At 48.9% G+C, this 24,023-nt stretch overlaps 4 protein-coding genes across 4 annotated transcripts; 1 reads left to right on the top strand and 3 right to left on the bottom strand.

Annotated features, from left to right (window-relative positions):
• Positions 1 to 1,370: 1,370 nt before the first annotated feature.
• B0J16DRAFT_151479 (uncharacterized protein) lies at positions 1,371 to 3,773 on the bottom strand. The gene is made up of 5 exons (XM_046122064.1): positions 3,431 to 3,773; positions 3,189 to 3,375; positions 2,679 to 3,134; positions 2,373 to 2,609; positions 1,371 to 2,325 (listed from the first exon to the last, which is right to left on the bottom strand). The coding sequence occupies exons 1-5, from the start codon at positions 3,566 to 3,568 to the stop codon at positions 1,565 to 1,567; spliced, it is 1,779 nt and encodes a 592-aa protein (XP_045981137.1). The 5' UTR covers positions 3,569 to 3,773; the 3' UTR covers positions 1,371 to 1,564.
• Positions 3,774 to 11,721: 7,948 nt separating this feature from the next.
• On the bottom strand, positions 11,722 to 16,916 carry B0J16DRAFT_270637 (P-loop containing nucleoside triphosphate hydrolase protein; the record flags this gene model as incomplete). The annotated part of the gene is made up of 5 exons (XM_046123550.1): positions 11,722 to 12,047; positions 12,376 to 12,444; positions 12,553 to 13,538; positions 13,589 to 16,517; positions 16,559 to 16,916. The coding sequence occupies 5 exons, from the start codon at positions 16,914 to 16,916 to the stop codon at positions 11,722 to 11,724; spliced, it is 4,668 nt and encodes a 1,555-aa protein (XP_045981136.1).
• A 704-nt stretch (positions 16,917 to 17,620) lies between these two features.
• B0J16DRAFT_344158 (uncharacterized protein) lies at positions 17,621 to 19,106 on the bottom strand. Its single transcript, XM_046128156.1, has 3 exons — positions 18,395 to 19,106; positions 18,095 to 18,342; positions 17,621 to 18,039 (listed from the first exon to the last, which is right to left on the bottom strand). The coding sequence occupies exons 1-3, from the start codon at positions 18,743 to 18,745 to the stop codon at positions 17,760 to 17,762; spliced, it is 879 nt and encodes a 292-aa protein (XP_045981135.1). The 5' UTR covers positions 18,746 to 19,106; the 3' UTR covers positions 17,621 to 17,759.
• Positions 19,107 to 19,557: 451 nt separating this feature from the next.
• On the top strand, positions 19,558 to 22,824 carry B0J16DRAFT_271107 (armadillo-type protein; the record flags this gene model as incomplete). Its single annotated transcript, XM_046123567.1, has 2 exons — positions 19,558 to 19,605; positions 19,663 to 22,824. The coding sequence occupies 2 exons, from the start codon at positions 19,558 to 19,560 to the stop codon at positions 22,822 to 22,824; spliced, it is 3,210 nt and encodes a 1,069-aa protein (XP_045981134.1).
• Positions 22,825 to 24,023: the final 1,199 nt, after the last annotated feature.

Raw genomic sequence — 24,023 nt, 5'->3', positions numbered from 1 at the left:
TTCAGCATCAGAATATGCTTCTGTGGCGCATTAGGACTGCTCTTGACATATACCCACGCCTAATACTGTCTTGAGCGAATACGGCCTTGGTGAATAGTTGCCAGTCGGCCTGGTTGTGTTTTCGCTTGTTATGTTCGCCTTCCGGCAGGACTTTTCTCATCGAATCAGCGGAAGAGTGGAGTGTTAAGAAGGGGCCTCTTTCTTGCTTCATGAGTAGTCTCACGGTATGAGCGAAGTTTCTTTTGGTCTGATAGTTTTAAGTAGCTTGGCGTTGGTGGATCGATTCACTCTCAAATCAATGGAAAGTTGAGTTAAAGGGTCTGCTTTATGATGCAATACGATGCGATAGCCTGAGTGTTGAATTGAGTGGATAGAACTGTTCCTATGGTGTTTCCATATTGTGCATGTTACGTTGACAAAAATGACTGCCATAGCTCTCAACCTCCACGTAGTTCTTGCTCTTATTTGCTGGGGATGCTTCTCCAAAAGGCCAACCACTTATTAAGACGGACTTCCTTCACTTATCTGTATCACAAAAACATTCATTATCGACCCTCGTAAGCCTGGGTATACAGGTAGTAATAACCGATACAACTATGTCGCTCCAGACCGACTGGTCCTTTATCTGATTCTGAGCTCCTCCTCGGGACCTTGATTGTCCATGCAACACACCATTCGAAGAGCTCCAGAAGAAGAGTCTCGAGCTTCACTCGTGCCCTTTGCTCAGTGTCGTACCTAACAAGCTGACCGAAACACACCCAGTTTCCTGTAAAACAAGCAAGCACAAGCTGGAACTTGAGGCATAACGTAATTCGAACCAGGCAAACCACTCCACCCCCTAATCCCTTGTTGAATGGGATCGAATTGCGGAAACAACCCAAACACGAGCTGACACTTGATGGAACCCTAACCTCGTAACCATGTTCCATGAGCCCGAAGCCATTGCATATGCCACTTCCGAGAGGTATGTTCGCCGTCGTCATTCGTCGTCACATTTTGTTAATCATTAAAGTAAGTAGAAAAGAAAAAAAGAAAAAGAGAACTCATACTCGCTATGCTTTCTTGGGGGGCTGAAGTAGCCACAGAAATAAAGCGCACCACCAGGACCACTATCATGTAGTGTCCGGGGGTAAAGAAAAGTCCACGTAACATAGAAAATGCCAATTGATAACAAACTTGTAGAGAGAGCCTGAAGTTCATCAAATGCCAAACGAGCAGAGCATTCTTACTCTAATAAGATATAGCACGCCCAAGTATCCGTACCAAAAATCAAATATGCCGTCCCAGATTGTCCTTGAAAATATATTTTGGGTATCGAATCATAAGGCAATCGTAACCGCCCACCATCCGAAACAATCGAGCAACGGTGTATGCCGTTGCCGATATTGGATGGGTCTGAAAACCGAGAAACAGTGAGGCTGTCATGAATAATCGCACGACCTTCCCCTGAAGCGACCTGTGCTGTCTAACCAGGCCTGTCGTCCTAGTGATCTATAACCATGTAAAGCACTTGCGTGTTCCACACCATATGGTATATCTAGCAATGCCAGATACAGTAGCTGTACTAATGCATGGCATGCCGGGGCACATCGTCCACTTTCACGCCGGGAAGTCCTCGATTGTCATGCGACATGTAATCGTAACCTTGGGTCGCATGTACCTGCTGAGGTTGTGGCACGCTGCCTGTCCGGAACATATGGGGCTGGCTAGGATCATATCCGCGTGTAAGACTGTCGAAGGAAGCATTCATGTAAGGCTGAGCCTGGTTCATAGGAACACCGGGGCTGACAAAGGTTGGCGCTGGTTGACTGGGCGGCTGCTGTGTGAAAGTGTACATGGACGACGAGTTGGGGGCTGTTGAGCCAGGCTGCCATTGTTGGGTGTACATTGCCGTGCCATTCTGACCCCCATACTCTGAATGAGCACTAAAGATGGAAGCCCGACGACTGGCATCGTGTGCAGGGGGCACACCTATATCCATAGTCAGGTTGCCACCAGTAGCGTGTACTGCAGCTTGGCCGTTGACTGCTATGCCGGTGTTCTCAACAAAGGCATGTTGATCCTGTGGCATTTCCGGCATCGTTGAGGGAGTATATTGATTGCCTCTTACGGGCAATTCTCCACCAAGGAACGGTGTCCCGTGAAGCGATGCACCGGAGCTATGGTTGTTCGAAGATGGCATAAGTCCATGGACTGCTGTTAGCTTATTGGGCGGCACATCGTGGTCTTCTTCTTCCTTGAGAATGGGTCCGTGGTCGTCATTGCCAGATATGTATGATTCGGGAATCTTGTCGTCAGCCATCACGAAGACTTCAGTGGTTCCATCTGGATCACGTTAGTGTCTGCTCATCCGTTTTCTCACCTGTACTTACCGATCTCTCCCTTCTTAAACCGTTCTTCTTGCTTTGCCACCTTAAAGATTTCATTTAGAAAGGGGCGTTTCTTTGCGTTTGCTGGAATATCCTTGTCTGCGAAGAAGCCCGACAGCGCCTCAATGGTGATTTCTTCTAGTTTCTTGACGTTCAGCTTTAACTTCTGAATGTCTGGATGTTGCCTCTCGTTGGGTTCCACGATCATCCTCAGAATGTGGTTAAGAAGATGGACTCGTTCTGTTTCAATATTGGGTCAGTAAAAGAGCCTATCAAATCCTCTCAAGACGATAGCGGTGGGCGCATTACCTCGCTTATAGAGATGGTCTGGCTCTTTGTGGCGAACCTTATCTTCTTTGGTCGGGCCCCAAGGCTTTGGCCACCAGTCAGGCGCTTTCTCGTCACTTCCTGTGTAAGGATGTGTGGATTGCTTCTTTGGCTCCACGGCCTTAACCCATGCCTTGGCCATAAGTTTGCAAGCTGTTTGTTGGCAGTTTTTGAAGCGCGTCTCATAAAACAAGCCAACATCGCCAGCGTTTCCGATCTTGATGCCCTTCCTGATTGTAGTTGCTACAGTCATGTGAACGTCGTCATCTTCAACGACGGCATGTCGAGCCCGTGGTCTTTTTCGACCCTGTCGCGATGGCGTGTCCCAGTCATCGAATTGAGACATTCGTCGGCGGTCCCCCATACGGTTGCGGGGGAAATCCATAGATTGTTTGTACCCGTCGAAACTGTAGTCGTCGTTGATAACAGGACTCGCTCCTAGTCATCTATTAGCTTTCAATATCCTGTTAAGTGAATTAAATATCCACCAACCAGAATCCAACCGATCCACCACCTTCAAATACTTCTCCATGTCAAAGAATTGTTTCTCGTAGCCACTTCGGACTCCCGAGGTGCCAGGTCCGGAAAAGGTTTGAGGACTTCCATCGTCCATGACAACAACCAAGAAGTATCGTCTGGCAGATATCCCACAGGATTGCCTCAGGGCTTCATCGATTTGCTATAACACAACGTCAGCCAGTACTCCAGCATTTGGGAGGTTCGGCAATCATTACAATTGGAGGTTGTCGGCGTTGGACATCTTGAGCCTCCGGAAAGCGATTGTCGTCAACTCCATCGCCAACAAACCGTTCAGGCAGGTAAGAGTGATGGGGGTAGCGGGAGAACGACTCCCTCGACCACTCTCTAACCATGCTTGCAGCTTATCTCCGTCAAAGGTTGTTGGAGCTGGTCGTCGTTCGTTGGAAGTAGCCCTGAAAAGGTTACAGAGCAACCGCGAGAATAGAGCTGCAACTTAGAAAAGAATGGTCAAGATGGGAGCTTTGTGTGGTGTCGATGTTTGTTAGAGGGTAGTGTCTCGAAATGTCGAAGAATATTCCTAGCCAAACCAGTGACAGCTGGATCGATTGTTTGAGCGATTCTTTTGGATGGATAATAAAGAACCTGATATACCAAAACTATTTCAACAAGGCCTATACCACTAGAGCATGTCGTAATAGCACCTATGACAGTGTGTGTATTGTCAAGTAGTTTTCGTTGAAGTGGTGGTCAACATAGAGGTTGCTTATAATAGACAAGAGGCGGATTTATGAAGTTGGATCGAGATGAGTTCGCCTCTCCGGCCAGGCTCCTCCGGGGGGTTGCGGCTCAGCGTTGCAAATGGTTTCGGGAATAGTATGGGTGTGAGGGAAACCGCCCAAGTCGTGCCAGGGGCTTGGACCTCCAAAGAATATAAACGAGAGCAACTAAAGCCCCGTGATTGAATGACCAGTATCGGAATTGTTGGGTTTGATGACACCCGGCAAATGAAGAGTGCTTCGTAAACTGAGTAGCTTGCAAGTCTTTCTCGGAGAATTAACACTGCCCAGGTCTTCTGAGACGAGTTGGTACAGCTGATGAGAACTGGGATGGTATAGGAAATCAACGCGTTGTCGATCGTTCTCAGCGGATGTATTTTGACGGACTTCAGTATGTCTATCGCTTCGTAGACAGATGTAGGCAGGATCTGTACTTGGCTCCAAGAGAAAAGTCAAAAGGATACACGTTGCAACCTGCGAGAGGGTGATCGTGTCAGGGTTTCTGCGGTGGCAATGGTCCCTTTTTCGAAGACAAAGTGCCTATAAGTTTAGGTTGAGATCAAAACGATGCTTCAATCCCAGGGGCAAAGAATTGAGAAATGATGGCACAAGATACCAACGATAGGTCAAGGTGAAATTCAACTGAGCGACAAATTTTGTCTGTCAAGAAAGAGAACGAAGTTGATATGACGGGGTTGTAGAATGGGACAGATGTAAAGCCGGGGAATGAGGGACAAGTCAAGGTCGGTCCCCGCACTGCTTTCTGTAGATCGATGTTGTCTCTCTTCTCAAAGATTTTGCTCGGATGAGACAGCTTCCCGTGCCGTCTCTATCCCAGGATGGGCGTCTCTTGACCCGCGAGAAAAGAAAAGACGACGGATAGGATACAGTACCTGGTGAATGAATAAGAATGGAAACATACAGGGACCAGGTATTGTGAAAAGCACACACACCAGATGAGCCAGGTGTAGGGATTAAGAGCTAATGCTTAATACCTGTAGGTAGCAGCGTGTAAGTCTCCGATCTCAGGCCGTTTCTACCGTGTGTCTGTCTAGTCAAAAAGTTGGAGGGGATCAAGGGGCAAGGGGGTGCGACTGAATACCTTGAAGCAGAAATTTATGAAATGCAACACCCACCTCAGGTGGTGGTGGTGGCGGCAGCAGCTCGACAAGAAGAGACATTCAGCTATCGTCTATGAAGAAACCAAAGGGTGGCAGGGCCAATGTCGCACAGTACGGGGATAAGAGAGCATGACGCTAGTCCGCCAAGGTCAAGAAAGTCTCAACTTGAGCTGTATGTACATGATACTGAATGCCAATCCCATGATCCACAGAGCTGGCTGACAGGGCCCATGTCAAGGGTGTCGAAGAGCAGAGACGACGGTTGGCCCACGCGTAGCTGACACCTCCACAAAGTACACGAGCCTGAACGTGGTTCGAAGGACATGGCGTAGGTGTTCAGGGCATCAAATTAAAGAGCTGTTCCCGGATAAGAAACTGACATGGTTCCATATGCCGTCGGTATAGCATGCTGAGCACTTTGAGTTATACGTGGGTACGCAGCTATCAGTCCCAGGTATGTTGTAAGAGCGGAACTGGCGCTCAGATGGAATAGCATCCTGCCACCCTGAGTCCCGTTAGAAGGACTCACCTCAAGCGGCTTTGGGGAGGAGGCAGGGGTCTTGTTGACCATGGCCGAAGTGGTGGGGCTAAAAGCGACGACCTGATGCGAACAAGCCCAATCAATAGTTGCTTGGGAGAGATTCAAAAGCTCAGGAAAGAATAAAAAGCAAAAGTCTAGGCGAAACGCATGGCTAAGGTGATCAACGCCAGTCAATGTAGGTACTTTACTACTTTGTACTAAGGTGAGACATAGGGCGTGATTAGACCAGTTTTTGAGCCTGCCGGAAGCACCAGGAAGATCCGAGGGTGCTGCAGTTGACTGGTTGTGCGTCTAAATCCGCGGTCGTATTGCATCATTTGCTCTGGGTTTCTTTCTTTTTTCTTCTTTTTTTTCCTGTCTTTGCTTTTTAGCCAGCGGTGGTTTTGGATTTCAAGGTAGCAAGCAAGGCTACAGATACATAGGCAAGCTGGAGTTGGACTCCTAGACTCCGTACAGCAACCGTTGAGGGTTTGCCATGAGTAACCGAAAGTCTGGAGCTTTTGGCAGGGATGCTCTGGAGCTTCGAAGCACATCGCGGTAGCTATAGGCCGAGAAAGTAACGTATGTAATTGCCAAGTTGCTGATTCGATGCGGTGAGTGGGAATGGTGATGTGCCCTTCTCCATTCTCCATTCTATTCTCCATTCTCCAGAAATCCAGGGCGGGGATCATCCGGAACGGTCTAAATGAGATTACTACTCAGGAACCGTTCGGATAGTCGTCTGTCGAAATGGATCTCGATTCTTTGCGTATCGGGTGTATCTCTTGCATCTCTAGCAGGTGATATCGGTGCAGTAAACCTGGAAAGCTCATTATAGTAGCTATGATGTACAGTATTTCTAGGTATGTATCCGTATCTGCGTATGTATTTGAGTCAGCAGCTTCCTTACAGTACAGTACAGTGCAGTACTGTACCGCCCGTCAGACAACTCTAACCATGCGACTTGTCTTTTTGTTGGCTGAGCAGATGTGTCGCTAGTCAGCCACTGAGTAACAACCCCAGAGCATGGTTACTGAATATGTTTCTGTGGTCAATATGGCTGTACGGGGCCCTTCCGCCGATGGTGGTTTAGGGTCATGGGCTTGGGAGCTTTGCTCAAAACGTGTAACCCTGCAGGACTGGCCCATGCACTATCGCCCAACCGAGTACAGTACGGTATGCACAATCAAAGACTTGACCAGCGGCAACAGCAGCGGCAGCGGCAACGGTAACGGCAGCCAGACCAAACGATACAGTGCTCCCGGATAACGTATCGTGTCGTATGTATGTACATCCAGCACGCACTCCACTGCATAGGTAGGTGTATATGCGTAGGTGCGTGGATGGAAGGAACTTGCAGTAGGGTGACTATATGCAGTCGAGAATTGACCATCAGCCTCAAACGAGATCTCAGATCAATCACGGTTGAGATGAGACTTGGTAGAAAATGACAAGAGCAGGCAGATCCTAGCCCAGGCGACAGAAAGACAGCGCGAAAAGGTAAGACTAAAATCTTGCGGCGGCTTGGATTCGCGTTTCGGCTCATTGTGGACAGCTCTAAGCCAATCCTGTCAGGGTATTGCTTGTCCTGGTCTCAGGCAGGTGGTCGTGGTTGGCCCACGGAGGAGTCCTGCCAAATGAATCATGGACGGGAGGGCGACCTAGGCCATCCTTGAAGACCAGGACCTGGACCTGACCTGGAGGTACCTATGAAGGTGGTCCTGTTTGCTGTCTGGAGGCTGGAGGCTGGAGACTGCCCTGAACCAACCTAGGAACTGAACCGCACCGTACCTGCCCTGAACCTGAAAGTTTGTTCCTGCAAGAGGGAACCTGGAAACAGCCACACACGCAGCGACAGAAGGTGCTCCACGCGAACCAACCCAATACCGTACTTACCTTAGGTAGGTACAACTGCGCATGCCCGTACCTAGGTAGGTAGGTAGTACGGATGGGTAGGGAGTACCGCACTGTACTGTACTAGACTGCCTACACCTACCCAAGCTAAGCTAAGCTAAGCTACTAAACTAGACAGGACAGGGAAAGCATGGCCTGTCAGAAGCCCTTTATTACCGGCGGGAAAGACCAAGATGCGCTTACCACCGTCACTTATGTCCGGTGAAATTCCAGAGAGTGCCGTTTTGTGGAATCACACGCCAGCTTCGGATCACTTTATCCAGACTTATTATTGTGCCTACAACTCCAGAGACATTTATCTACCTGATCACCCGATCCGACGCGCCTTTCGCACTTGAAATTGGACACGGTATCCGCCAAAACGCCCGCAGTCCAGCCACTATCACACGCCGATTCTGGCTGCGCTGTGCAATCTTGACAAGAAAACTCTTCGACTTCACTGCGATATGCTTTTAGAAAAGGTTTCAGCGGTCAGAATTGGCTTCCCGGCCGAACCAATCTTCCATCTCCGGATAGCTTGACCTAAACTTTGGACGATGTACGGGTGGGACGCGAGCGGTACGGCTCGGCTCTCCTGTTAGCCTTGCAACCTGCAGTTCAAGTCCAGGTCAACCCCGTCAGACAGATCCGCTCGCGTTGTGCATCGCTTGCTAGCTTAGGTTTCCTGTGGCCCATTTACTTACCCAAAAAAACAGGCTCCCGTCCTGTCCAACCCAAATTGAATCTTGTTACTCTGGAATGGCAAAATGCGATCTGTGTATGGTTTCTTGGCACACAAGCCTTTGCTGCCACCAATTGTTAGCAACAAGCTGTCACTACGCTTTCAAGAGCCCTACATCCAGGCACTTGGCTTCGAGGAAACTCACTTGCAGCAACTGGCATTCGAATATTCAACATTGAAAGGCTTCGTTATCGACACGAGTCAGAGTACCCCACAGGAATCAAGAACTGTTCCGCTGTACAACATTACACCATCACTCCGTTTTTCTTTTATGGCATGAGTCGGGAGGGCCAACCCAGACCTTTTGTCAATTGTCCATCACAGGGACCACCGGCAGCTCCATTGACAGGGAGCGGGAAGCGCATACACACAGGCCTGACAGGTACGTCTGCGTGCTCGTTGGGCGGTCCTAGCGCATCGTCTGCAAGGATTGCACAGTATACCAATCAACGTTCTCGACCCTGAACGGCTTTTGCTTCGCAGTGGAGTCTATATGGAAGCATATTATTAGCACGACTTCTTTTTTGGCAAAAGCCAAGTCAGGCAAAAGCCAGATCACCATTTCATTGGCAGTGTCTTTCCAAGAGATGACTCGTCCGCGTCACACAGTTATTCCGAAGGCTGTGAAGGTCTAAACGGATACGCAGAAGTGGGGAACAAGCAAAACCATGCTGGTACATGTAGTCAGTCCTGTGGGCAATACATGGCTCAATCAAGCAAGGGTTAGCAGGAAAGAGAATGTAATTGTGGCGCTCGGGTGGCTCTTGACTGTATGAAATGATGCTGTTGCAGTTGCAGTTGCCGTTGCCGTTGGCAATGCTTATCTGACATCGCAAAATTACTAGGGGCTTTCGTTCTTCTCAGCCTTGTCCGTGACGACATGTTCCCTCTTCGCCCTGTCAATCTTGCCTACAAAAGCCTTCCAACACGACAAAAACGAAAGAGAGAGAGAAAAGGCCGCAGAAGGGTCGTTTATGCGGATCTTTGCCGCCTGGACACATGCCGCAGCATATCCTCGCGTGAACCATGTGCTCAGAAGCAATTATAGATTCCCCGAGAGAACTGCACTAGTTTCTGATTGCTCTGGGAAGCCGAGCAGCCAGACCAACCCAACCCATCCAGTAGTTGAGCCTACATAGCACACGTACTTCACTCTTTGCCTTGCCGTGTCTCATAATTGCAGGCCAACCCCGCATCAGCAATCAAGAAGGAATCTCGCCCATGTTCACATAATCAATACGATAGGCCACCGCCGTGCTCACAGCTCTGCGAGAACAACTTGCAAGTCAAGCACTAATACAAACTGCTGCCCCCCGCAACAGAAGCCATGAACCCATGCCCCCACGCACTTTGCGGTGGGCTCTGGTTTACCAAGCTTCAGTTCAGACCGGGGTCGATTACGACGGTTGCTTGTCATCCACAACAGGAGTACTTACTCAACGTCATCGTCTGCTTGTCTGCTCCGGTTCTTCTGGAAACTTACTACGTGGTTGATCAATTCCATTGGATGACTCAAGCATTATGGTCGAATGCATAGATATTAAGGACCATGATAGTGATGCCCCCCCTTATTTGTCACTTCTACTCTTGAGCCTGGCTTAGTGGCTGCGCTCTCCCGCTTGCCCCTGGTGGTGTCGTCAAGTCTCGACCGACAAGGAGCATGTTTCATAGCGGAGCATCGGTCCCTGGATCAGCGCAATGCTTGATCAATGATGCGGCTCAGCCAGCTATACATCTACATACATGTACATAGCCTAACTTACGTCTTGCTATGCGGCGGTCACTGACTGCACAGCAAGCAATACATTTTGTCAGCACAGTACAGGTTAACAAATAACCAGGTCACGGCGACATTCCTTACAAATGAGATCTCTTATCCTGAGACAGCTGGTGAAGCTGAAGACTCAAGGTTCGAGTGTGCGCCTCGCATAATGCAGATGGTGCATTTATGCAGATTCGATCGCCTCACTTCTTGATGGTTCAGTGAAGCATCACAATATACGTCCGGCTCAAGTTCCGCCTGTCCCGTTCCTCATCTCATAGTCAAGTGCGCCATGCTCCTCAGGTGTTCACCATCAATGTCTGTCTCACTTTTTAAGGCTTGGAAGCGGCTACATGAAATATTATCTCAGCATCTGGATCTCATAGTGGCTCTTGGCAAGTCAGACCTTCTGTCACGGCCGCCACTCTGGAACTATCGCCTCCCAGCACTTACTAGTATCAGGCTGATTCGCCAAAACTCAGACTTATGTGTCAGGAATTATGGTCGGTTAACAAGACCATTGCTTTTCTCCTTGCTCTACCTGGCACAGATGTCTCATCTCTCCTCTTGATTCAACAACGCAGGCACGAAGATCTTGACGATTTCATTGACTGGGTACCAAGGTCATTTCTAACCCGACTTTTGATAATGCCAAATAGTATTCAGCTAAGGCAGACTCTTCGAATAGCTTCAGCGGGGCAAATCGGCAATATACAGTAAAACTCGGAAGGGTGTGCTCTGGATACAAGCATGTGTACACATAGCCCAATCCACGGCGTGTACACACGACTGAGCCTATAAGTCTACTACAATATAGTGCAGTATGGTCGATGTCGTCTGCTGTGTTACATAAGCGACTTCTGCTCTTGGCGAACAAACCAGAGTTGCGAGACTATAGGTCTAAGTTAAGGACCCTTGGGAACGCCATTGGTTTCGGAGAAATGATCAATGCCTACATATATTCAAGGGCCAAGGATTTAACAAGCCTCTTCAGCTGAGCATTAGCATCCATTTGTTGGCGCGTCCAACTTGGCCTCACAGAACGAGAAGCACAATAGGTGCTGCTTTCCCAGTATGTATATACTATCAGCTGTTGGATACTTAGACTCTAAGAGAAGAGAACTTCTCTTGGCGCCTTTCAATCCCACCTCGGGTTGTCAGCATAGTTCGCCGTGCTTGACGCACTGTCCGGCCAATACGGGATATGATCCGACAATAACGGTACGGCAGTGCACTGTGCTGTATGTATTGTGGTTACCCCAGTATGTAACGTGTCAAGTCTTCCTTGTCACTTTGGGTCTGTTCAGATTCGTCTGTGGGTGCCAACCAGGGGTATCAATCCCTGCTATCTCAACACCACCTCGTGCCCCTTGTCGCCGGGGATAATCAGCATTACTGCTGCGCACGGCCGTTCTGCTTAGCCCTCCACCGTCAGTGTAGGCTTCTCGTCTCTTTCAAGTGGCTCGCCGGACAATCTTATAATGCTTTTTGCAGAAGGCAAATCTCAAGGAGCGCGCATGCAGTCGAGAGGGCTGCTTTGATACGTCTTTACCGGATAGTCTGTGCCTCCTGGTCGCTCGACGCAACGAAACGGAGCTATAGTTTCTGACTGTGCAGTGGAACGAACCATGCAGTGCAATGAATCCATCTCTTTTATTCGGTAGCATCTTAACTACCTCTTGGTATATACAATCTTAACTATGACCAGTCCACAGCCAGAGGTATGCCTACCTATTCTAGTTCCAGACCAGCCTGTTTCAAAAGTCCGTGGAAAACACCTTGCTTTTTCACAAGTTCAGCCGGACTGTCGAATTCAACCACCTCTCCCTTATCGAGTACCACCACACGGTCGCTGTCGAGGATGGTATTGAGGCGATGTGCTACAGTAATGATGGTGCGGTTTGCGAACAGGGGTGATCGGAGGGTGCTCTGAAGCATTGCGTCCGTCTCAACATCGACAGCAGCAGTAGCCTCGTCTAGGACAAGGATATTGGACGGAGTAAGCATTGCACGAGCAAGTGAGACGAGTTGCCTTTGGCCTTGAGAGAGGTTGGAGCCTATGATAACAAACATTAGCCGTTGAACATGTGAAATTCATAAGTATGGCTAAGGGTCCAAGAGCCAGGTTGCCGGTGTCGCTTCACTAAGAAAGCATACCACGGGACTTCATCTTCATGCGAGGCGTGCATCAAAGCACATCGTTTGTCTTCAAGATGTTTGCAGAAAAGAGACTGCTCATTATCATAGGCATGGGACAGATGCCTGTGCACACCACATCTGATGAAGCCAGGGCATGTTGAACCAGATGCTCGGGTGACCGGTGAGGGAAATCGTGTACCGGTCAAGAAATGCCGACAGAAAGCGCAGTGCCGGGTGTTGACTTACCTCCTTCGTTAATCTTGGCTTCCAGCCCACCATCCATGCTCGAAACGTGGTCCTTGAGTCGTGCGTGTTCTAATAAGGCAATTGTCAGCAAATGTCACACAGCATATAATGACAAAACAATCGCTTGTTTAAGCAGCGCCTGGCCGCTGTAGGGTTGCAATCTTGTGTTTTACTCACCAAGTACACTCCAAAGCTCAGTGTCATCATGAACGTGGCCAGGATCCAGATTATCCCGAACACTACCTTCAAAAAGCGCTGCATCCTGTGGAATAATGGCTAGTCTCCGGCGCAGATCCAGCAAGCCAATGGACGATGTATCGACATTGTCAATGCCGATGTGGCCCGTTGCTGGTTCGATAAGACGGAATAATGCAAGAGTCAGAGATGACTTGCCCGCTCCAGTGCGGCCGACAACGCCGATCTTCTCATGCGACTTGATGTCAAGGCTGATGTTTTTGAGTACCAAATCCAGACCTTCCCGGTAGCGGGTGCTATAGTTGACAAAATCAACTTCTCCCTTGGCAGGCCACGAGACAGGAGGTCGGTTTTTGGCGATGATCTCAGGAGCCTCACTGGGGAGGGCCGCATATTCCAGGACACGCTCCACCGATACAATGTTGGTCTCAACCTCTACAGTTTGACGAACGATCCAGTTGAGGGAGGATGTAATCTGCAGGGCATATGACATGGCAAGACCAACAATACCGGGACTAAGGTGGGTACTGCCAGTGACGGAGATAATTGAGAAGCCAGCAGCAGCCAGAATGACGATAGCACCAATGAACTCGAGGCGAACGGCGAGCCAGCGATTGGCACTGATAGAAGGGAAGTAAGCACGGAGGTTGGCATCAACACGCCATTCGTTCTCTAGTTCGAATCGCTGCTGCTGTCGGTATGCCCGAATGGTTGAAATGCCACCAAGTGACTCCTGAAAGTGTGCATAGATGGGACTGCGGCTTACACTATCGAGTCGCTTAAGCTCACGAGATGTCCTAAGGTAATATCTCTGAATAAAGTAATAAGTCAGGGCCAGAGGGATGATCAACGCGATAAAGGCTGGCGTTGCGACAGAGATGACGATCAAAGTGAAACCCGATCGGGCAGCATTGACAAAGAGCATGTTGAAGGTCCTAGCCAGGACCTCATCAACGCGGTAGATGTCACTGGAGAACTGTCAGTATTCGGCCCCAAAAGGCATATGTTATCTACTAACCTAGAAAATCGGTTCAGGATGCGTCCAGCTGGTGTAGTGTCGAAGAAGGACATGGGAGAGCGGAAGATGGCATTGGCCATGCGCTCATGAAGCTTTCGAGATGCCTCGATAGAGCAGAAGATCCAGAGAATCAGAGTCTGGATAACAGTGAGAGCAGAGGCTCCGATGCCAAATGCGAAATATATCCCAATGTACTTGCCGACGTGATCGTTCGAGTTCGACTCTTGGTTTCGCTCGGACCACTCCTTGAGCCAGACTGAACCACCAATGTTTGCAGTCTGCGAAGCAAGTAGCATAAACATGTAAAGGGCAACAGCATAGATGTTGTTCATCTTGGCATACTCGCCATAAACAGACCATTTGACCTTGCCTTGCTCTAAGTGCTCCTTGCCCTGCTTAGTCTTGGAAGACCCTCCGACTTCCTCGTCTGTGAGTTTACCTCGAGGTCCCCTAAAGCTGGCAGTACTGGCACGACGGAGAGTTGCCATGCTGCTTGAGCGAGGTTTAGCACTAGCCCCAGTCTTGATAGGAGCCATCTCGGGGACTTGCTCCTGGGCCTCTTCGAGCTCCTCCTTGGCGTGACCAGAGTCGGGCTCAATGATTGTTGCGGCCTTGCTGCTTGAGGCACTAGAGCTGGGCTCACTGCTAGCACTGCCAGACTCATGCCCGGCAGTTTTCAAGAGCTCAGCGACAAGACCCTTTTGAGCAACCAATTCTTTGTATGTTCCTCGCTCGATAATCTGCCCATCCTTGAGTAGGCTCACATAACTAGCCTGGCGAAGGACGGCAATAGCATTAGTGGCCAAAATACGAGTCTTGGAGGCAAGCAGGCCACGAGTTCCCAATACATTGTCAATGATATGACGGCCAACATGAGAATCAACAGCAGAGAGGACGTCGTCAAGAAGATAAATATCAGCACGAGCATAAACGGCACGAGCCAATGATACACGAGCCTTCTGGCCGCCACTGAGCGAGATACCCCTTTCGCCGACAACAGTCTCATCTCCATCTGGAAGCTGTGCAAAGTCATCGATCAAGGCGCATGCATGGATCGTCTTCTCATAGAACTCGGCATCATATTTGTAACCAAAAATGATGTTCTCTTTAACGGTGGCGTTAAGGATCCAGGTTTGTTGAGAGGCGTATGCGACAGTGCCTCGTACCTCGACGTTTCCTTTTACCTTCCACAGATCACCAAGAATACTCTGCAGGAAAGACGATTTGCCAGAACCAACACGACCGACAACGCAAGAAAGTTCGCCCTTGTAAGCAGTGTATTCAATATCAGTGAGTGTAGGCTTGTTCTCATGACGGTTCCATGAAAACGTGCCATCGCGGATGATAACGCTCTCCTCGCCAAGTTGTTCAGGGGCAGGCTTGATTGTGATGGCATTAGGCTGGAGCTCCTCGGCAGTGAGGAAGCTGGTCAGTCGGCCAACCGCAACAGAGGCTTCGACAATAGATGTGATGACCATGGGTAGTATAGCAAGTGGGAAGGTCAGAAGGTTGAACAAGGCTAGCGCAGGGAAGACAATGTCGGTGGTGAGAGGTTTGTCTTGAGTCAGAACGAAGACGGTAAAGGTTGAGCAAGACACGAAGAAAGGCGCAGTAGTCCAAGTAAAGTTGGCAAAAGCCTGCGTTGCGCCTATCTTTCGCAGATTCTTGAGTTCCTTCTCGTTTCGGACGAAGTTGAGCTTGTTCATAAAAGCAGATCCCCAAGCATACAGCTTGATGCTCTTCATGTTGTTGATAATCTCGTTGATCAGACGGCTTCTGGCATCTTTGTTCTTCATCTGCTCCTTTTGCATGTTCTTCATTATGCGGGCTACGAAGCCTTGAATCGGCATCATCACGATCATGACAACAATACCCGCCATCATAGACCAACCAACCAGGTTGTACAAAGAAACCATGCAGATGATGATCTGGAACGGCGCAGACCAAAGTTGCTGGGCAAATTGGGTGAGATCCTGCAAGCGTTGACCATCAACAGCCATGTAATTGACAATGTCGCCAGTGGACTTTGTGGCCCTACCCTCGCTTGACAGTCGGAGAGATTTGCGGTAGATGGCTGAGGAGAGACCACCCTTGATACGCATGCCGGTCACAAAAGCAAGCTGGAAGTACTGATGCACCATAGTTGTTTGCAAAACTGCACAGGCAAACATTGCCAAAGCGATAGCAGCACCCTTGATGATAGGTTGAGGTGTCTTGCCCTCACCATAAGAATCCACAAACGAGATGAGCAGGCGGAGCAGCTGGGGCTGGATGTATTGGGCAATATCGTTGAAGAACTTGAAAATCGCAGCAACGCAGTAGGGACCGCCGTAGGCCTTGAACAAAACTCTCCAGAGTGAAGGCTTCTTGTGGTGTTCTAATTCGTACTCCCATGCTTGGTCGAAGCGGGCTCCAGTGGTTTTGGTCTTGTCGTCCTTGGCAAGAGCCCAAAGATCCTCTTCCGTCAAGTACACCTTGTAGCCATATCGCATCATTGGTGTCATCCAGGAGAAGGCGAGCTGAGAGAAGGCATTGGCATATTCAACAGGGCATTCCTCCTCCTCTTCAATGGCTTCATAGCCACTAGGTCCAGTGCTTCGAGGCCACAGCCACTCGACAAGGAATTCGACAAGAGATAGTCCAACTCCGACACAGTAGATGATGAAGTATGGCAGATTTGACTCGTAGATTTGCTGCGAAATGAGAGATCGCAGCTTCACACCGAAGGATATCAAGAGGAACAGCCAGTAGAAGAGAGCGACGCCACTGGGATATCGAATCCGCGAGTGTTCAACCCATTGAACAGAGAATACAACGAGTAGCGAGAGGATAGTCAGGAAGGTCGTCAAAACTCGGAAGTCGCCGTACCAAACATGAGGCATGTATATGATCTGTACAATGAATTGAGCGATGACGTCGACGATGATGACTGCGAGAAGGGACTAGAATGATGGGTCAGCTCGATTGAACGATCATGATGCAAGATAATTGTGGCAGTAGTATTGACCTGTTTGACGTAGAAGTGGGCGTTCTTGGTCTGCCCATCCTGCTTTGGCTTCTTGGTGAGCAGCCACCAGACAGCAAGTGAACCAAACAAAAGACCAAAAACGGATACAGAAGCAATCCAGACATCGATGAAGCAGGGCGTGAAATCATAGCGATGGGGGCTTAGAGGACCCCATCCTTCCGGATTCCCGCACAGAGGTTGTTTGAACGAGCTGAGGGTGAAGTAGTTGGCACCAAGTTCTCGTAACGGACGAAAGCCGGTAAAGGAGCCCGTCTCAAAGAGAAGCTGCTGCTGCTGCTGTTGCTCGTTGTAGAAAGCCATTGTTGTTGCCGTAGTTGATTCTCAAAGGGTTCGAGATGTCGAAAAGGGTTTTCGCAATCGTCACCTCATGCTAGAGGGACGTGGTTGGCGACTCGCAGGAAGGCCGATGCGGCAGCGCGTTTTGATGACGATGATGGGATAAGATTTTTGGAAGCTTCGGAAGCTCGCGCAAAGTAGCAAGGCAAGGCAAGGCAAGTCGACGTCAGTGCGTGCGAGTGCCGTGAACCGGACGAAGACGGCGCAACAAAAACAAAAAACAAAAAAAGCTCCAAGACAGTCTTGGACACAAGATCTGGATCCGGTCACCTCGGAAAGGGAGAGGAAGGGGGAAAAAAGATTGCAGAAATAAGTCTTGCTCTTGGGCGACTTCCGTGTACTTTCCGGGTAGTCTACAGGCAGGAGGGTATGACAAGCAGAATCTCGTCGAATTGGCCGACGGGACCCTCAGTCATCATTGATGGTTGGTAAGCTGCTACTGCTACTGCTACTGCTACATCGGTATCCTCTGGACCTGGACCCGCCCGACGCGAACACCCATGCATAAAATACGCTAACAAAATGGTCTAGACTCTGTCTGACCAATGTTTAGTGGGGTTCAATGGAAATATTGCAGTGTCGGGTGTAAGCGTGTCAGGTGTGTGATCTCATAGGTTGAGCTGAAGCAATCTACCCTATACATTTAGCAATCAGGCAATCATACACATCCATGATACTCATCTGAGCCATTGAAAGATTATGCTATATTTATATGGACGTTCTTGATGTTCAAGTCACTCTAGGCTATCTACTCAATTTCCTTTGGTGACGGAAGTTTTCTCAACCGGTAACAACCTCCCTACCCATTCAAACAGTTTTCAAAAACTCAATGACCGTCTTGGAAAGCCACTCTTGCGATTCAGGCTGCTCAACGGTATGGCTTGCGCCAGGGATCAGCCCGGAAAGGTCGCTGACAGCAGCCGAGTTCAGTGATTTGTACTTCTTGTTACTGGCAGCCTGATCGATGCGCGCGGGAACGAATTCATCATCGGCAGAGTGTAGGACCAACACTGGCTTCTCGAATCGCGACCAGTTCCTCTTGAGTGTTTCATCATCGAGGTCTGATGAGAAGTAGTCATCATCACCGCTGCAAAACTGTTAGCTCATGAGCTTGTTGTTAATTGCACGACTGCCTAATATACCCTTTGCTAGCCAGAGACTGAAATCGATAAGCTGAAATCGGAGCTCCCAGAACGGCAGGAATCATGTCAAAAGGCATGCAATCACCACCCTTGCCTTCAGAGATCATCCTGGCCGCAAGGTCAAGACTCGGCTGGGGATTGGGCATGATCAAGTCCATCGTCTCACGATCCGACACTGGGCCTTGCATAATGAAGCCATCCACAGGCTCGTTATTATGCTTTGGGTAGTCGGCATACTCGATACAGTCCTGTGTCTTGTTAGGTGGCCATATGGTAAGCATGGCAAGGCGTTTGGCTTACTTGGCATCCGGTAGACGAACCAAACAGGACAATCTTTTCCTTTCCAATACCCCGAAGATACTTAACCAATGCAGAGATGTCTTCCACATCATTGGAGAGGCTCGAGGTTCCAAAGCCCGAGAAGGAACTCCTCATGCGGAATTCAATGATAGAATAGCCCAAGTCTCCTGCTTCTTCTAAACGTTGAGCCAGGAGCCGGGTGTAAGGAATAGTGTGTGGGCCATCAGTAAGCCCACCGATGAAGACGATAGCATTGGGAGCAGAAGTCAGGCCAACTTCGTAAGCAGCCGAGCCTCGGCACTTGGACTCGAAAGGATGAACAGTAACAGAAAAAGGACCTGAAGGAGCCATACTAGCGGTATTTAAAGAGCTGTGAGCGAGAATGTTGGTATGGATTGGAGGACTCGACTGTTTGTGCTTGGAGTGATGGAGGGGCACTCTGTTGGGGATCTGCTGGAATATATAAGCTTATTTCTCTTGCAAGCTTGACTTTGACTGTACTGCTTTCACTTGGCGAAGGATCCTGACCCTGCTAGACTGGATCACCTGGAATTATACAGTACTTATGGTTTCGGTTGGTGTAGGTAATTGTGAACCTCTTAGTACCTATGGATGGATATAAAAGCACCGTGTAGAGCTGGGATTGATTGGTGTGGAGAATGACATCAAGAAGGAGCCTAATGGAACCTGCCTAGGTACCTATGGAATCATTTAAATGGAAAGAGGTGAATCTGACCAACACTCCTAGTTAAAGTAACAGAAAATTTACCATATATAGTTATAATTTGCATATGTCTATTAGTTGAGTGATCATGCGAATCCAACCATTTCCCCATCTGTGGTCGATGGAAGAAGCTGCGATGCCAGGTAGCTCTCGTATATACAGTGTCAATATAGGTTCATACTGTACAACACAACCAGAAAGCTCTTCCAGTCACAGTTCCACACTCCATTTTTGTCCTCGCAGTCAAACTGACAAACCAGAAGCAAGCTTTAATTCGTTTCGCAGTGTTTAAACAACCAGTCATCTTCACCTTTACCCTTCTCTCAATTTAGGTACACTCACGGTTCTTGCGTACTCGCGTTCGTGTTCGCCAAATCTTTGGTTCAGCTGTGGAGAATATGCATGAGTAGCAAGCTGGAAGCGCTTCGCTTCGTCAACCATGGAGTCTACAGTCAACAGCCAAGAGAGGAACGAGTTCTTCCAAAGGGTAAGTCAAGGAACCAAATCCTTTAGTGAGTGATACCTTCTCACCGACAACAAATAGCTCAAACCATGCTGCGTCAAGATAAGTCAATTGGCAATACGAGAAGCCGATGCACCAGCTTCATCCCGGGAACTAGGTGAACAGACAAGGCTTCTTCTTGAGATCCTCGATGAGCAGATCAAACGGAACCCTTTGTTACTAGATGAGAAGTTCTCTGAATATGTCTTCTTTCCTCTCCACCATGTCTTCCGTCAGATGGATCAATACCCCATGCCCCTGATAGAGAACTGCATCAAGACGCTTACGATTCTCATCACACATGGCTGGAAGGCAAAGATCTCCGCAGAACTCGTGCGGCAGATCCTAAGCCTCCTAACTTTCATTATCGATGGGACACCTGGCTCTAGCCCTACACGCCCCGTTGCCGAGGAAACTGTGTTGGAAGCTTTTCGTGGTTTGACAGCCCTCTTCAACACAGCCGGTTTATCAACAAAAGCAGCGTCAGGGCTTTCAGAAACGGAATCGATACCTGCTCTTGGACATGGGGTAACGGTAATGTTAAACGGAGTGGTTGACGGTGCCACGCCCCAGATTCAACAGGAAGCATTGCGGGCATTACAAGCTGTGTACCGTACTGTGAAGGAGTTGGCCGCCTTGGCTAGCTTCCTGCCCGGCACAATATCTTCATTAGCGAAAGTCTCATCCTCGCCCAGCCATTACAAAACCGCCGTTCTCGCCAAATGCTTAGAAACAGTCGCTCTTGTGTTAACGAGTGTGATGGCTGATCTTCGAACACGGTCTATACTAGCCAAGACTGAGTCCGAAAATGAAGACGAACCCCACGATAATAAGATTCTCTCTGCGGCTTGGCTCAAGGCAAGTGCTATGCAAGTCAAGAAAGCGCTGGTGGCAATGATGAAACTGCGGTCTCACGATTCAGCTGAGGTCAGAAATGCTCTCAATCAGCTCTGTGTGATCCTTCTTGACGAATGCCACAAAACATTGTCCAATTGTGCAACTATACTGGTTGAGACAGCTATGGTACTCGGAGAAACCGGATCCAAGGTATCCCTGACACAGACTAGCCTACGGGATCTTATCAGTATCTACCCAGAACTGGGTGAAATCGTCAAGACAACAACATACAACTGGATGTCCAGTCTCTCAAGATTGATGCAGTCAGCGGATGAGGATGCCAAGATAGACGCGATACGAAACGTCTTGAAGGCCCTCGAGCTTCTCAAAGAGCTACACATACAATCGTCGACACTTGATGAGTCAATGTCGATGATGCTTCGGGACAGTGTTATAGCTCTGATGCAGGCGTCAAAGGCCATAGAAACGAACGCGAACATTGACATCCGGCTGATAGCTGGGGGAGAGGCATCTTCAGGTTACGAAGATACACAGTACCAGCCTGTCCTACTACCCGCTGAATCTCAAAAGAAGCTCCGAAACGAGTTATCATCACTAATTGCATTTCTTGGTACAACATCACAACAAGCAAGGTTTGCAGGTAACATGTTGGAGCAAGTTCAAGATTCCGACAGCCATGTTAGTCAAGTTGCTACCTTTTGGCTCTGCTTCCAGACTGTGAAAGCGAGCCACAAGTCTTCTGCCGAAGAAGAGATGTTCCTCAATCTGTCATCTGTATCGGATTCATCTCTGGATATTGACGCTGTGTTCAATGAGCTCTACACAACTGCAGTGCAAATTCTCGATCAACATACAGATACAGAACCTGCCGATTGGCGGCTGGAAGCTCTGGCTCTTGAAGCAACCGCTTACACGGCACAAAGGTCTGGAGAATCGTTTCGTCCCGAACTGATCGATGTACTCTTTCCTGTTGCGACGTTTTTGGGATCCAAGAATCCACAACTTCAAAAGCATGCTATTGTTACGTTGAACACCCTCGCAGCTTCCTGCGGATATACCAACGTGTCGGAACTTATCATCCAGAATGTCGATTATATGGTCAACTCAGTCTCTTTAAGACTTAACAGTCTAGATATATCACCTGCGTCGATCAATGTTTTGACTATGATGATCCGGCTGGCTGGACCTAGGCTGGTTCCCTACTTAGATGATGTCGTTGACTCTATCTTTGGAGCATTGGACAACTACCACGGATACCCGCTCTTTGTAGAGAATCTTTTTGTTGTGCTTAAAGAGGTTGTGAACCAGGGCGTTCTTTCAGACATGCTGTTGCTTGAACATCAAATGAACTCAAGACCAGATCATAGAAAACAACACAAGAAGGCACCAGGTCTTTCCGATCTCATGAATACCCTGGAGATGAGAAAGCAGCGAGCTGAGCTCGAAAAGTCGGAAGTGGATAGTGTGAAAGGTCATCCAAATACTCCGTGGAAAGATGATAAGAATGAAGGAGATGGCGAGGGCGAGAAGGTGGAACCTCCTCCAGAACCAGAGAAACCGCCAAATTCTCAGACATACCAGCTTCTGCTGAGAGTGGCAAACCTCACCCAGCACTACCTTACATCGCCAACGCCAACACTACGGAGATCATTGCTTGAGCTTTTGACAATCGTATCTACTGCTTTAGCTCCAGACGAAGAGGCATTCCTACCTCTTGTTAATTCGATCTGGCCCGTTATGATCGACAGGTTGCATGACCCAGAAGCTTACATCGTGGTTGAAGCATGCCACGCTCTTGCTGGGCTTTGCGCTGCTGCTGGGGACTTTCTTAGCTCTCGGTTCAAGACCGACTGGGTTGACTGGCTTCGAGATTGGTGCCGCAAAATTAAACATCAAGCTTCCGCCTCACCAAGATGGACCAGACCCCATGGGGAAGCTGACATTGTGCGGGGGAGAGAAAGCGACGATAGCCGAGTGTTGATACCCCTGCGTGATGGCGAAAGTCTAAGCGGCAAGTCTCTAACGCGAATGGCCACATCGTCTTCAGGTAGTCTGGGGAAGTTTGCATCGCCGGTACGACTATGGGAGGGCACGGTCGAGCTATTGACAGCTCTCGTGTCATATGTTCAAATTGACGAAGAGATGTTTGATGATATTCTTGATTTGCTCGCGGAGGTTTTGGAGCGCAATGTTCAAGTTCGGGAGGCATTGGAAGCTATTAACAAGGACGCTGTTTGGCTATCGAGGTACGAGCGAGGGAATGTTGAATGGTTGCCAACGCCGAAAATGAACGGGGTGCAATTTGCTACCATGGCAATGTCTCAGGAAAGAGCATCTAGCAACTAGACAGAGCAAAGAATGAGACCAACGACCAACATCGATATCTCGATGACCATACCTATGAGTGGGATACGTATCAAGCTGGCAAGAGCCGGCATAAAAAGTCAGCTAATGAATGGTACGACTCGTTTCACGGGGTTAGTATGTATGCTAGGAGCGCCACCGGCCAAATCATGCCTTGATCAGTGATGACAGCAAATGTTTATGTTATGCGATGGCTTCACGTGGGAATTTACATTTACATTTACATTTACATTTACTTGCCAACAAACGACTAAGGAAGGAATCTTACGTGGAGAAAAGGAAAAAGAGGTCTAGAACGGGCTGACGGTTCCGCAGTGGAAACTATGAGCCTGTTCTCCGCACAAGATGTGTCAACACCTTCTTGAACGAGTTAGTATGGAGAGGCTAATAATTGGAGTCAATTACAAGTATGGATCTCTCCGAACGAACCAGGGAGAGTGAAATTACGCGCAAGACTCTACCCCAGAAACATGATCAAGATGCAACGGAAACGATTTCGTAATGGAATCGTTACGTTGAGTGTCTAGACTCGAGAGTCTGGAGAATCCCCAGGTTTTGAGAATAGGTAGTCTGGGGAGGCCTCGTGGCGATCAAGTCATCGACTCCATTTCCCCGGAAAGTCAATCAGATATAACGTAACGGCATTGTTGAGTCTTCACTTCAGTCTTGGCCTGAGGTCTTCTCCATGAGGGGAAATTCATCGTGAGGAGATTTTCAAGCCACAATCTTTATCAGCGTTGGAGTTTTCCAGCCAAGAAGACGCCAAAGATAAAAGATTTGAGATAACCAGCCAAGAAAAAGATAACGATTTCCCCTATTGCTAGGTTGGCGGTCAAACAGTTGCGAAGTCGGCGGGTGAGGGGAAGATGCCTCCAAATTCGCTAACTAACTACGGATACTGTAGTTGGTCTAGGTAGTCTAGCATGGACATGGTTCCATATTCGCTGATACCACCGGTGCATGCAATTACCCAGAGCCAATAAGAAACAGAGATATGAGAGATGGAGGGCAGTCTGGAAGCTTTCTAGCACAACCCTGTTCTGTTTTGAGTAGAGGCGGCCGCGTGAGGGCCTTGGTCCTGGTCTTGGAGCATGTGGGGGAGTGAGCGGTTGAAGGGAGCTGGAGTCTCCGTGCTTTAGCTGTCAAAATTTTGGAGGTCCTTGGCGATCTATTGGCAAAGC

This window comes from Fusarium flagelliforme, assembly GCF_020744385.1.
Source record: "Fusarium flagelliforme strain FIESC 12 MPI-CAGE-AA-0113 chromosome Unknown B0J16scaffold_5, whole genome shotgun sequence".
Taxonomy (NCBI): domain Eukaryota; kingdom Fungi; phylum Ascomycota; class Sordariomycetes; order Hypocreales; family Nectriaceae; genus Fusarium; species Fusarium flagelliforme.
This window is presented reverse-complemented; position numbering and strand designations above follow the sequence as displayed.